This window comes from Schistocerca gregaria, chromosome 1, assembly GCF_023897955.1.
Source record: "Schistocerca gregaria isolate iqSchGreg1 chromosome 1, iqSchGreg1.2, whole genome shotgun sequence".
Lineage (NCBI taxonomy): Eukaryota > Metazoa > Arthropoda > Insecta > Orthoptera > Acrididae > Schistocerca > Schistocerca gregaria.
Genome location: NC_064920.1, coordinates 261904938 through 261918541, shown reverse-complemented (window position 1 = coordinate 261918541; position 13604 = coordinate 261904938). Strand labels below are relative to the sequence as shown.

The window sequence follows — 13604 nt, the reverse complement described above, 5'->3', positions numbered from 1 at the left end:
ATGCTTGGAATGATATGGGGTTTTATTAGAACCAAAAAAATACAAATGTTAAAAAAATGTCCGACAGATGGCGCTTCATCTGAACAGAATAGCAATAATTAGCATAACAAAGTAAGACAAAGCAAAGATGATGTTCTTTACAGGAAATGCTCAATGTCCACCATCATTCCTCAACAATATCTGTAGTCGAGGAATAATGTTGTGAACAGCACTGTAAAGCATGTCCGGAGTTATGGTGAGGCGTTGGCGTCGGATGTTGTCTTTCAGCATCCCTATAGATGTCAGTCGATGACGATACACTTGCGACTTCAGGTAACCCCAAAGCTAATAATCGCATGGACTGAGGTCTGGGGAACTGGGAGGCCAAGCATGACGAAAGTGGCGCCTGAGCACACGATCATCACCAAACGAATCGCGTAAGAGATCTTCCACGCGTCTAGCAATATGGGGTGGAGCGTCATCCTGCATAAACAATGTACGTTCCAGCAGGTGTTTATCAGCCAGGCTGGGGATGATGCGATTCTGTAACATATCGGCGTACCTTTCACCCGTCACGGTAGCAGTTACAAAACCAGAATCACGCATTTCCTCGAAGAAAAAAGGCCCGATAACGGTAGATGTGGTTCTAATAAAACCCCATGTCATTCCAAGCATGTGTGTCAATTTTTACCTCTCTATCTACATTATTCCATGATTTCTTAAGTTTTCAAATTTGTACTGACTGTTTGATCACCCGGTATATTCTGAGGAGGTGTGGATTATAGAATCTGCTGATGGGAACTCGTTTTTTGTAAACTATGCTTAGACACATAGGTACCGATCGATTTCATTGTGTGCAGGTAAAACACTGTTCCCATTAAGTATGTACGAGGTACACCATCCTCATACTTATTTATTTATTTTATTTATTTATTTATTTATTTAACCTGATCAGATTAGGGCCATCAGGCCCTCTCTTACATCGGACCAGTGTTCCGCACATGCAGCATTTCACACATCAGAGTTACATCATGACCATAGTTTAAATGAGAATATTAGCTTACTCTAGTGACAATATGAATAAAGAGTAGTGACTAAGACCTAATAAAGTAAATGCGGCAGTATTTTTACAACAGGTGCTATACATACAGATTATGATAAAATCAATAATAATAACAGTAAAAAAATTGTAATGATAAACATGACTAAGGCCTAATAAATTAAATGCTGGCAGTATTTTTACAGCAGGTGCTATTCATACAGATTATGATAAAAGCAATAATAAGCAATAATAATAACAGTAAAAAAAATCAAATAATAATGACAAACATGAGAAGGATTGGCAATAGTAATGAAGGTTTGTGCAGGTGTGTGTAAAGTAGATGTTTACTAGTTTAGCGTGTTTTGGGGAATGGAGATTTAAGGAGGGGGAAAGAGGGAAGTAATGAGGTGAAGTGCATTCATGTACAGAGGAAGGCATTACTGTTGCTTAAATAGATACGTCATTAACTGTTTTTTGAAGCTGGACATGCTTTTAAGTTCTCTAACATAACGAGGGAGGTTATTCCAGAGTCGGGTTCCCGCTACTGTAAAGGACTTGGAGGTGACTGAGCGATGCAGTGGAACGGAGAGGATTTTATTATAATGGGAACGTCTGTTTCTGCCTTGTTGTTCCGACATGAGCGTTAGGGACGAGGAGAGATATGAGGGACAGTTTACATTTATAAGGCAGTAGATGAGACAGAGTTTATGGAAATCTCTGCGTTTGTCTGCACGCAGCCAGGACAATTTTGCATATGCTGATGAAATTTGATCAAAAAGTCGAACGTCACAAATATATCGGACGCAGTGTAAGGTGTCAGGCAAATCCAACACCTTACATGAAAACCCTGACGTGATAAGCAAATCCAGTAGTATGTCACATAGCTCCGAATAAATTGCGACATTAAATTAACCAAAGTAATACGAGTAACGAGTGAGCAAATGGAATACCACAGACTAACACAAGAATGCCGAAATGCATGTCGTACCTCCCCACCGTGAGGCAGACGCAGTTCCGAGGGGAGAAACCAGGACAGAAGCCGAGAGCAGAACCGTGTTCAGCTAGGAAAGAGAGGGGCTGGGCACCCACGCTGCGAGCCTACCTGTACAACTATACAACCCGCACGTTTTAGCGTCAGGCTTTTTCGCGTCTCAGGTATGTCAAGGACAACCCCCAGCCCATGTTAAAAGCTAGAGCCCTCCAGAAAAGCAGTATAGATCTTACGATAACACAAAAAGGGCCACTACCACCCGCAAGTTTTAGCGTGAGACTTTTTCGCGTGTCTGTTACATTAGGATCACTCCCCAGCCCATGTTAAGAGATAGAGCCCTCCAGAAGAACAGTATAGATCTCATGATAACGCTAAAAGGACCACACTAGCTGCAGGTTTTAGCGTGAGACTTTTTAGCGTCTCTGTTACGTTGCAAACTTTAAAAACATTGCCCCACCACGAAAAGTATAACGTTTCTTATTGGATAGACAGAATTTTTGTAGGCGGAGCTTAAGGTTAACATTGAGACCCTGATTGGTCAGATGAAAACATAGCCATATAGTTTTTTAAACTAACTTCGGTAAATTGTAGTAAGGAGAAGTTAGAGGGTTGGTTCCGAGACGGCGAGCTGAATGGCTGCTGCGCCGGCCGCTGCCGCTCTGACGCTGCTTAAACACCGACAAGGTAATGAACGCACGCGATGCCGCATTTTTGAGCGCATAAGGCTTCACTCAGAACTGCAGAAGTCTCATCTGTTACACCACCTTTTTGCGTAATACTAATGTCGATCGTTAGTTAAAACTCATGGTGTTCACATTTGCCACTTGAAGAACAGATCTGAAACGCGATGATTTTTCTTTTATATAGTTATTGAGAAGCCACATCAGCCACTGTAATTTACGACATGTTAAATAAGTAATTGAAGATAATTGAGGGTCACTGTAGACCATTTTGATAGTTTTCTCTTTTGTGAAACTTAAATTAAACCTAGATTATAGATGTGATATGGCATAGGTCATCCTTCGATCGATTGTAGAACTTGGAAACCCATTTAGGGAATATTCGTTCACATTTTTGTTGAACGCAGTTGGTTTTTACCATCCTGTATTAAAACATTTCCTTTTATCAATAGTGCAATTTATAAACGATGTTTTGTGATTAGAATAAATTTCCAATGGTAAACTTAACTGCTTTTTCGACGTTATTTTACCAGCTAACTAAAAATAGGAAAGCCTTGAACCCTTTCCACTATATTTAGTTAGAATTAAGATTCTTTTACAGGGAGTGCAGTGGAGCTGACGCTGAGATCATTTAGTATTTGGTTATATCATCGCTAGTCTCACTGAACTCTTCTGAATTCTACATGTCATGTGTGGTCTGGCGTCTCCTTACCAGCAACAGGTCCCAGGTTCAAACTAGTTAATTCCCTAAAAAAACACGCTCAGAGCGTCGTTGCGCGAAAGTGGTTGCGAGACACGATATAGTACAATCAGACACCACCATGAATGTTTAGAGCAGGCATTCATGACCAGTTCTAGACGTCGAGAATTTTCCTGAGAGAGGCCTTGTACGATAATATCGCTGTAGTCAATGATTGGGAGTATAAGCGTTTGTACTAATTTCTTTTTCAGATCGAAAGGGAAGAGTTTTTTATATTTTTGTAGGACATGAAGGGATGCTGATGCTTTTTGCACACTGCAGTTACGTGCTCTGTCCAATTTAGATTCTCATCTATTATTACTCCCAAACTCTTTGCTGAGGGAGAGAAGTTAATATTTGTTCCATTTAGGATAAGAGGTGGTACGGATTCCCGATGTTTTGGGCTAATGAGCTTAGAGTGACCAACAAGTACCGCTTGGGTTTTAGATGGGTTTAGTTTTAGTCCTATGTCCTGTGCCCATTTTGACAGTGCATCGAGGTCAGTATTGAAATTTTCAATAGGTTTCTTGAGATTGCTTGGTTTCGCACTTAGATACAACTGAAGGTCATCAGCATACATATGGTATTTGCAATAGGTCAGAACCGATGACACATCGTTGACATACAGAGAGAAGAGTATAGGTCCTAATACTGAGCCTTGGGGAACGCCTGACACTACCTGCCGCCATTGTGATTTTGTATTCCCAGATAGGACGGGTTGCTGACGAGACGTCATATATGAGCGAAACCATTGCACTGCACTTCGTGAGAAATTTAGACCGCTACGTTTGGCCAGTAAGATGTCGAAGTCGACAGTATCAAATGCTTTGCTGAAATCTAAGAAGCAAATAATAGTTGCTTCTTGTCTGTCCATGGCAAGTTTCAGGTCATCTGTCACCTTTATCAGAGCAGATGTTGTGCTTGGATGTTTACGGAAACCTGATTGGTATTCGTCTAATAGGTTGTTGGTAATGAGGTAGATGGTGAGCTGGTCATGAATTATATATTCTAAGGCCTTTGATAGTGTAGGAAGAAGGCAGATGGGGCGGTAGTCAGAGGGTGCTGTGGCTATGTCCTTTAAGGCAGTGGCTTAATTTGTCCCAGTTTCCAGGCCTCAGGGAAAACACTTTTGATTAATGCATCGTTGAAAATGTCTGTTATAGAGGGCAGTAGTTGGTCAATAATAAGTTTTACCATCTGGATAGTGATACCATCATGTCCAGTAGATGCTGATCTAATCCGCATTATGTCTTTCTTGACAGTACTGCAAGTGACGTGCTGTAGATAGAATTTTTGTTTGCTACAGTGCTACAGTCGTTCAACCCCATGAAGTAATCAATGATTCTCTGTTTTTTTTTTTTTTTTTTTTTTTTTTTTTTTTTTGCGGTACATTTTTGGTTGTAGGTAACGTGAAGAAACGGTTTAGTTGTTCAGCTGGGACCATGTGATTTTCTGCAACTTTTATTTTGCCTAAACCGAGACTACGAAGATTTTTCCACAGGATAGCTGGTCTACATCTATTGTCAGCTAATGTACGGGCATATCTGAGCTTAGCGTTTCTCACCGCTTGACTGACTTTGTTTCGTTTCTGCTTGTATACAGCATGATTTTCAGGTGTAGGGCATATCTTGTATGCTCGAAGTGCAGCATCTCTGAGATTCATGAGCTGTTTTAGTTCATCAGTCAGCCAGGGTGCAGGTTGCGTTTTTACTTTTCTGGTCTTTATTGGAGCATATTTGTCATATAGTTGAGTAATTTTGTTAGTGAAATCCTGGAGTTTGTCGTTTATGTCCATGAGGGGAGTAGAGGTCATCCCCCAAACTATTTCTTGTGCCTCAGTTTCGAGTTCAGACAAATTTATGCGTTTGAGCTCTCGGTATGTAGACAGTTTTTGTTTCTTTCTAGGACATTCTAGTGAATACGTCATGGAAATGATGCCATGGGTAGACGTGCCAGGCGCAGACATTTGAGAGCTGCGGATTATTCTGTTCGGAGATTTCGATGCGAATATATCAATGAAAGTGTGACTGGTAGTCGTGTGATGAGTAGGTGCCAGCTCAAGTAGCGTCATATTTGAGGATGAAAGCATCCTCTTAAATTTCCCAGTGGAAGGACTATTGCACAGAAAATTAATGTTAGTGTCACCTGCTATAATTACATGTTCATATGACGATTCGAGACTAGAGAGGGCAGTTTCGAAGCAGGCGAACCCACCTACTTTAGGAGGTTTGTAAAGGACACATATTAAGCACTTTCTGTTAAGTGATTTGATCTCTATGAACATATATTCCACTTGTTTATCTACATTGTTGTCGGATGTGTGTAGTACTGTAGGTGACAAATCAGAGCGTATGTAAGCCCCTACTCCGCCCCCTCGTCTGTTGCATCTGTCGTGCCTGAGAAAGATATAGCCATCTAGGTTTACGGAAGTTGTAGGAATACTTGGTTTGAGCCAAGTCTCTGACAAAAGTATTACGTGTATATCAGCAGTTTGAAATATGTATTTGAACTCGTCGAAGTGAGCTGGCAAAGACTGGACGTTTGCATGTGCAATATGCAACCTGCTGCGTTCGGGTGTTGATTGCCCGAGGAGGTTGCCGACCGATGTTTGCGGGTAGTGGTTGGCGGTGACTAGAGGGTCTAGCATGAGGAATGCGGAAGGCGTGTGAAGGAGGGGGGTGAGGGACTGTCCTCCCAGTTCTGTGCAGTGAAAGCGGCCGGGAAGGAGAGGGGGTAGGTACCCGGAGAGGCAACGGGATCTGCGGCCAAGGTCAGCAAGGTCTGCAACAGTTCTGGAAGCAGCCGTGGGCTGGCAGGGGAAGGAATTTCGCTAAATACAACGGGAGTAATCTGCACGTTACGACAGAGTGTGATATTAATTTCACTTATGAACATTCATAGGACTCTTGCACAGAGCGGTATCACACGCAGAGCATGCAGCACATTTCATTTATGTTGGACGTTCAATACTAAGTGCAACATATTTTTTTCTCGGACAATTTAAAAGTGGAATTTGTTGTGGGAGATCGTGGAATACTCCTGATTCAGTCCCTATAGTTTCAAGACTTTCGGATATGTGGCAGCGCTATATGTAGCTTTCAAAATGGCGTCTGTAACGGAGGTGCGTCGCAAAAAGGCAGCTGTCATTGAGTTTGTTTTGGCGGAAGCATTGAAGATAATCATAGGATTTTGCAGAGTGTCTACGGAGACCTGGCAGTGAACAAAAGCAGAGTGAGTCGTTGGGTGAGGTATCTGTTATCATCGCAACAAGGTCGGGCAAACTAGTCTGACCTCCCGCGTACGGGCCAGCCACACACACACACAGCTATGACTCCTGCAGTGTTGGAACGAACGGACACTTTCATTCGACGTGATCCGCTGATCCCACTCAAAAGCCTTGCTGCACAACTGGGCGTCTCAGTTGGTACTGCTCACAGACGAGTAGTGGTACTCAAATGTGTGATACGAAGAACCATCTCTGCAGACTTGCTTGTGTGTTACAAGGCTGAAAGTAACTTTCCTCTACTTTACGTCTATTGGTCACAAACTTTTTGTTAACAGATTACCGGTTTCGGTGTATAACGACCATCATCAGATCTGGCGGTCGCGTTCCTCCAACCACTTCCCGCCGTGCGGAATTCTGGCGTTAGCGCTCACAGAGGGCGCTGATTATGTGCAGCACTATGGTTTCTTTCATTTGTGGCTTCGTTAGCGATTTGTTTTATGGTTGTTTAATATTATCCCGTCCACTATGAAAGGTGTTTAATATTTATGTCATTATCTAGAATATTGGCTCTAGAGCATATGTCAACTACTGTTCCTTAACTCTTCCTCTTTTTAACAATCTTACTTTTGTAGTGCTCTTTTTATTGCTTTTTATCACTGTAATGCCTTTTATACGTTATAAGGTCATTACTGACTTCAACTATTGTATCCCATTTTATTTTCGCTGTTCAATTAATTATTGAAGACTAGTGTATGCCGGCATAAACGACGTCTGGTGAACTTAGAAGACAAACATCTTGTGACTACTGTACGGCAGCTTGATTTGAACAGTAGTGCTACTGACAACATGACTCATGCATCTGATGTTATTTATAATATTTGACGATGCTTTTGCTGATTCTGCATTAACATTTAAAGATGCCACTATGGCTGCAGTACATTAGGACTTTTATGAAACAGGTATGCCTCTTCATACTTTAAGCGCAAACATGCATATATTGCCAGTAGTACTTTTTATTATCGTCGATGTATTGCTTTTAAGCTGTAGACACTCTGCGAGTGTATTTATGTTTTTTACCATTTTTGCTTCACATCTGATGATGGTCACTATAGACCGAAACCAGTAATCTGTTAACAAATAGTTTGTGACCATAGACGTAAAGGAAACTTATCGCATTGTGAAAGGCTGAAAGTGACAATTTTTGTCGAAGATCGTCACACGCTATGAAACATAGGTTCATAACTTCGAACCACAAGTGAAATGACAATCTGTGGAGTGGAGCCACATCACCTCTCCCCAGAAAAAAAAAACGTCCAAAGTCGCGCCCTCAACAGATAATGTGATGGTGACGGTCTTCTGGCGTATGAAGGGGTCATTCTGTTATAAAAAGGCTTTACCGTTTTCGTTGCTACAGAAATGCAAACAAACTTCTCCTTCTCCCTGGCAACGCAAGACCTCACCAAAGTCTGCGCACCCAACCACTCTACTTTGGATCTTCTCTATCTCCTCCGTCAACCCGATCTGGTATGGATCCCACACTGATGAGCAACACTCAAGTACAGGTCGAACAAGTGTTTTGTAAGCCTCCTCCTTTGTTGATGGACTGCATTTTCTAGGGACTCTCCCAGTGAATCTCAACCTGGCACCAACCTTACCAACAATTAATTTTATATGATCATTCCACTTCAAATCGTTCCTCACGCATACTCCCAGATATTTTACAGAAGTAACTGCTACTAGTGCTTGTTCCGCTATCATACAATAAAGGATCCTTCTTTCTATGTATTCGCAATACATTAAATATGTCTATGTTAAGGGCGAGTTGCTACTCCCTGCACCAAGTGCCTATCCGCTGCGGATCTTCCCGCATTTCGCTGCAATTTTCTAAAGCTGCAACTTCTCTGATACTACAGCATCATTCGCGAAAAGGCGCATGGAATTTCCGACACTATCTACTAGGTCATTTATATACAGGGTGTTACAAAAAGGCACGGCCAAACTATCAGGAAACATGTGTCCGGAAACGCTTAATTTCCATGTTAGAGCTCATTTTAGTTTCGTCAGTATGTACTGTACTTCCTCGATTCACCACCAGTTGGTCCAACTGAAGGAAGGTAATGTTGACTTTGGTGCTTGTGGTGACATGCTCTACAGTACTAGCATCAAGCACATCAGTACGTAGCATCAACAGGTTAGTGTTCATCACGAATGTGGTTTTGCAGTCAGTGCAATGTTTACAAATGCGGAGTTGGCAGATGCCCATTTGATGTATGGATTAGTACAGGGCAATAGCCGTGGCGCGGCACGTTTGTATCGAGACAGATTTCCAAAACGAAGGTGCCCCTACAGGAAGGTGTTCGAAGCAATTGATCGGCGTCTTAGGGAGCACGGAGCATTCCAACCTATGACTCGCGACTGGGGAAGACCTAGAACGACAAGGACACCTGCAATGGACAAGGCAGTTCTTCGTGCAGTTGACGATAACCGTAATACCAGCGCCATAGAAGTTGCTGCTGTACAAGGTAACGTTGACCACGTCACTGTATGGAGAGTGCTACGGGAGAACCAGTTGTTTCCGTACCATGTGCAGCGTGTGCAGGCACTATCAGCAGGTGATTGGCCTCCACGCGTACACTTGATTGCGCCCCATGTTCTTCCACCTACGCTCAATGGAGCACGTTATCATGATTTCATACGGGATACTCTACCTGCTAGAACATGTGCCTTTACAAGTACGACACAACATGTGTTTCATGCACGATGGAGCTCCTGCACATTTCAGTCGAAGTGTTGATACTCTTCTCATCAACAGATTCGGTGACCGATGGATTGGTAGAGGCGGACCAATTCCATGGCCTCCACGCTGTCCTGACCTCAACCCTCTTGACTTTCATTTATGGGGCCATTTGAAATCTCTTGTCTACGCAACCCCGGTACCAAATGTAGAGACTGTTCGTGCTGGTATTGTGGACGACTGTGATACAATACGCCATTCTCCAGGTCTGCATCAGCGTATCAGGGTTTCCATGCGACGGAGGGTGGATGCATGTATCCTCGCTAACGGAGGACACTTTGAACATTTGCTGTAACAAAGTGTTGCTGTGCGTTTCCATTCCATGATTAATGTGATTTGAAGAGAAGTAATAAAATGAGCTGTAACATGGAAAGTAAGCATTTTCGGACACATGTCCACATAACATATTTTCTTTCTTTGTGTGTGTGAGGAATGTTTCCTGAAAGTTTGGCCGTACCTTTTTGTAACACCCTGTACATTGTGAAAAGCAATGGTCCCATAACACTCCCCTGCGGCACGACAGAGGTTAGTTTAACGTCCGTAGACGTGTCTCCATTGAGAAAAACATGCAGAGTTCTGTATTGGAATCCCAAATAAAACCAACCCGTTATCAGAAAAAAAGTGTTGAATTACTAACAATACGTCCCTCATAGGATTTGGAATGACTAGTGCAAAAGTTGACAAGGGCCACACATTGACACAAAGAAGCCCACAAAACTGAAACCGAACTTACCTTGTCGTAGTCGTATTTGAATGTAACTCCGGCAAGCAGCGGTGACGCGATCTGGCGGTAGAAGTTGCGCAGCTGCAGGTGCGCGTCTCCCGCCTCGTAGATCTTCTTTCCGATACCGCCGTTGCGCAACGCGAGGCGGCGCAGGAAGCCGTAGTCGGCGCCCGAGCCGAAGGCCAGCGTGAACACGGCGACCGCCGTCTCCCGGTTGCGCTCGGAGACGAGCCGCACGATCTCGTCGGTGTTGCTGATTCCGCCGTTGGGCTCTCCGTCCGTCAGCAGCACCACCATGGGTGCACTGCTGCGCCTCTCTGACAGCAGCGCCGCCTTCGACACGAGCAGCGCCGTCTCCAGCGCCTCGTACATGTAGGTCACTGGGAACAGCCAACACAGGCATGTCACACATGGGCTCAGACTCAACTCCCGCCCTATCACAGTTTACAAAGAGAAACTATAAGGGGGGAGTCTTAACATTTTGCACTACTGGCCATTAAAATTGCTACACCACGAAGATGACGTGCTACAGATGCGAAATTTAACTGACAGGAAGAAGATCCTGTGATACGCAAATGATTAACTTTACAGAGCATTCACACAAGGTTGGCGCCGGTGGCGACCCCTACAACGTGCTCACATGAGGAAAGTTTCCAGTCGATTTCTCATACACAAACAGCAGTTGACCGGCTTTGCCTGGTGAAACGTTGTTGCGATGCCTCGTGTAAGGAGGAGAAATGCGTACCATCACGTTTCCGACTTTGATAACGGTCGGATTGTAGCCTATCGCGACATTGCTGCTCGCGTTGGTCGAGATCCAATGACTGTTGGCAGAATATGGAATCGGTGGGTTCAGAAGGGTAATACGGAATCCAGTGCTGGATCCAAACTGCCTCGTATCACTAGCAGTCGAGATGACTTGCATCTTATCCGAATGTCTGTAACAGATCGTGCAGCCGCGTCTCGATCCCTGAGTCAACAGATGGGGACGTTTGCAAGACAACAACCATCTGCACGAACGTTTGCAGGAACTTGGACTACCAGCTCGGAGACCATGGCTGCGGTTACGTTTCACGCTGAATCACAGACAGGAGCGCCTGCGACTGTGTACTCAATGACGAACCTGTGCGCACGAATGGCAAAACGTCATTTTTCCTGATGAATCCAGGTTCTTCTTACAGCATCATGTTGGTCGCATCCGTGTTTGGCGACATCGCGGTGAACGCACATTGGAAGTGAGTATTCGTCATCGCCATACTGGCGTATCACCCGGCGAGATGGTATGGGGTGCCATTGGTTACATGTCTCGATCACCTCTTCTTCGCATTGACAGCTCTTTGAACAGTGGACGTTACGTTTCAGATGTGTTACGATCCGTGGCTCTACCCTCCATTCTATCCCTGAGAACTCAGCGGGGCTCATCAGCAGAGGCAGCATTCTCCTGAAGATGGCGACCACTTGGATTTTAGAATCCGGCAGCAAACCCGAAGAGACTTTCAATGTATACACTATTTGAACCTGAATATCTCTTTAATTAAAGGAAACAGAGATATAATTTTCGGAGGTAATAATTCAGAAGGTAAGGACAAATATACGACTTAATTTTGTTTCAAGGATGTAAACAAACATGGCGTTATCATTCGGTCAACAGAAAATAGAGAAAGTTACTGAGGTACGACGACATTGGAGGGTTCAATTTGGAACGCCACCACCAACAAAGGTAAGAATTACAAGAATGTGAGATGTCGATGGAACGGTTCAAGATATGAGGACGAGACAGTGTGGAAGGAAGAGACGTTCAACACACAATGAAAGTGTTGGTGCATTGAACCAGGCGTACACACGTTTCCCGAAGAAATCTTCACAGAATTTTACGGGCTGAGAAATTTGAAGACTTTACTATTACATTACCATTCGAAACGATACATTTGCCATGTTGGTCTGTTGTAAGTCGTTGTCGACGTTGTATTGTCGCGGAACGTTTATCACCTTCAGCTGAACCTTTAGGTACACCACAAACGTTACACTGTATTTCTGTCTCCTTCAATTAAAGAGATATTCAGTTTAAAAGAGTGTATACATTAGCTTCGGACATCCTGTATATTTCTCACCACAGTCACCTTGGCGGCCACACGGGGTAGCCATGCCTGTGAGGCGTCGTGTCACGGTTCGCGTGGCTCCCCCCGTCGGAGGTTCGAGTCCTCCCTCGGGGATGGGTGTGTGTGTTGTTCTTAGAGTAAGTTAGTTTAATTAGTGTGTAAGCCTAGGGACCGATGACCTCAGCAGTTTGGTCCCATAGTCCTTACCTAAAATTTCCAAAATTCAGCTCGGCGACAAACATATTTCCACCAACAAGACCGCTTCAGCACTAACAAAGTAAAGTCCTCCAAGGTGTTTGAAAAGAGATGAACAGTGTATGGGGGCTAGGTCAGAACTGTATGGAAGATGATCGATGACAGTGAACACAAGGCGTCGGATTGTTGGCAGAGGTCGCAGCGTTCGCGTATGCTCTGACACTGTCATGCTGCAGGAGACCTTGCTCCATATGTGGACGAACTCTTCGAATTCGAAACTCGACTATAGCATGTTGATTCACACAGGCTAAGATAGCTACATTACACGCTCCATTATGCGCTAAAATTTGGAGCCCTCTAGTGTCAGAGGGCTGCAAATATATAGATGTGCAGAACAAAAACGTAGAATGTTAATAGCATTCAGATTTATGGTGAAGCAGGAGTTTACAACTGCCAAATAATTGTGGAAGTACGTTGTAGATGATCATCACCTGTTTAGTTTTATGTTCAATGCTACCTGTTCCGATCAAGAGACGCTCTGCTTCGGCTTGATAACGGTCCGCTGATCGTAACCGGTAGCATTGAGCATAAAAACAAAAAGTTGATGGTCATGTACAATGAAGTTTCGTAGTTAATAACGTTTATTTTCATCGTAGAGTATCGTTGTTGTTGTTGTGGTCTTCAGTCCTGAGACTGGTTTGATGCAGCTCTCCATGCTACTATATCTTGTTCAAGCTTCTTCATCTACCAGTACCTACTGCAACCTACATCCTTCTGAATCTGCTTAGTGTAGTCATCTCTTGGTCTCCCTCAACGATTTTTACTCTCCACGCTGCCCTCCAATACTAAATTGGTGATCCCTTGATGCCTCAGAACATGTCCTACCAACCGATCCCTTCTTCTGGTCAAGTTGTGCCACAAACTTCTTTTCTCCCCAATCCTAGTCAATACTTCCTCATTAGTTATGTGATCTACCCATCTAATCTTCAGCATTCTTCTGTAGCACCACATTTCGAAAGCTTCTATTCTCTTCTTGTCCAAACTAGTTATTGTCCAGGTTTCACTTCCATACATGGCTACACTCCATACAAATACTTTCAGAAATGACTTCCTGACACTTAAATCTATACTCGAT

At 43.6% G+C, this 13604-nt stretch overlaps 1 protein-coding gene across 1 annotated transcript in view; it reads right to left on the bottom strand.

Annotated features, from left to right (window-relative positions):
- Positions 1–13604, bottom strand: part of LOC126339781 (inter-alpha-trypsin inhibitor heavy chain H4-like) — a 196220-nt gene that overhangs the window by 50562 nt on the left and 132054 nt on the right. The window contains exon 9 of the mRNA XM_050001661.1: positions 10185–10555. Coding sequence (XP_049857618.1) covers positions 10185–10555 — 371 coding nt within the window. The remainder of the gene's footprint in view (positions 1–10184; positions 10556–13604) is intronic.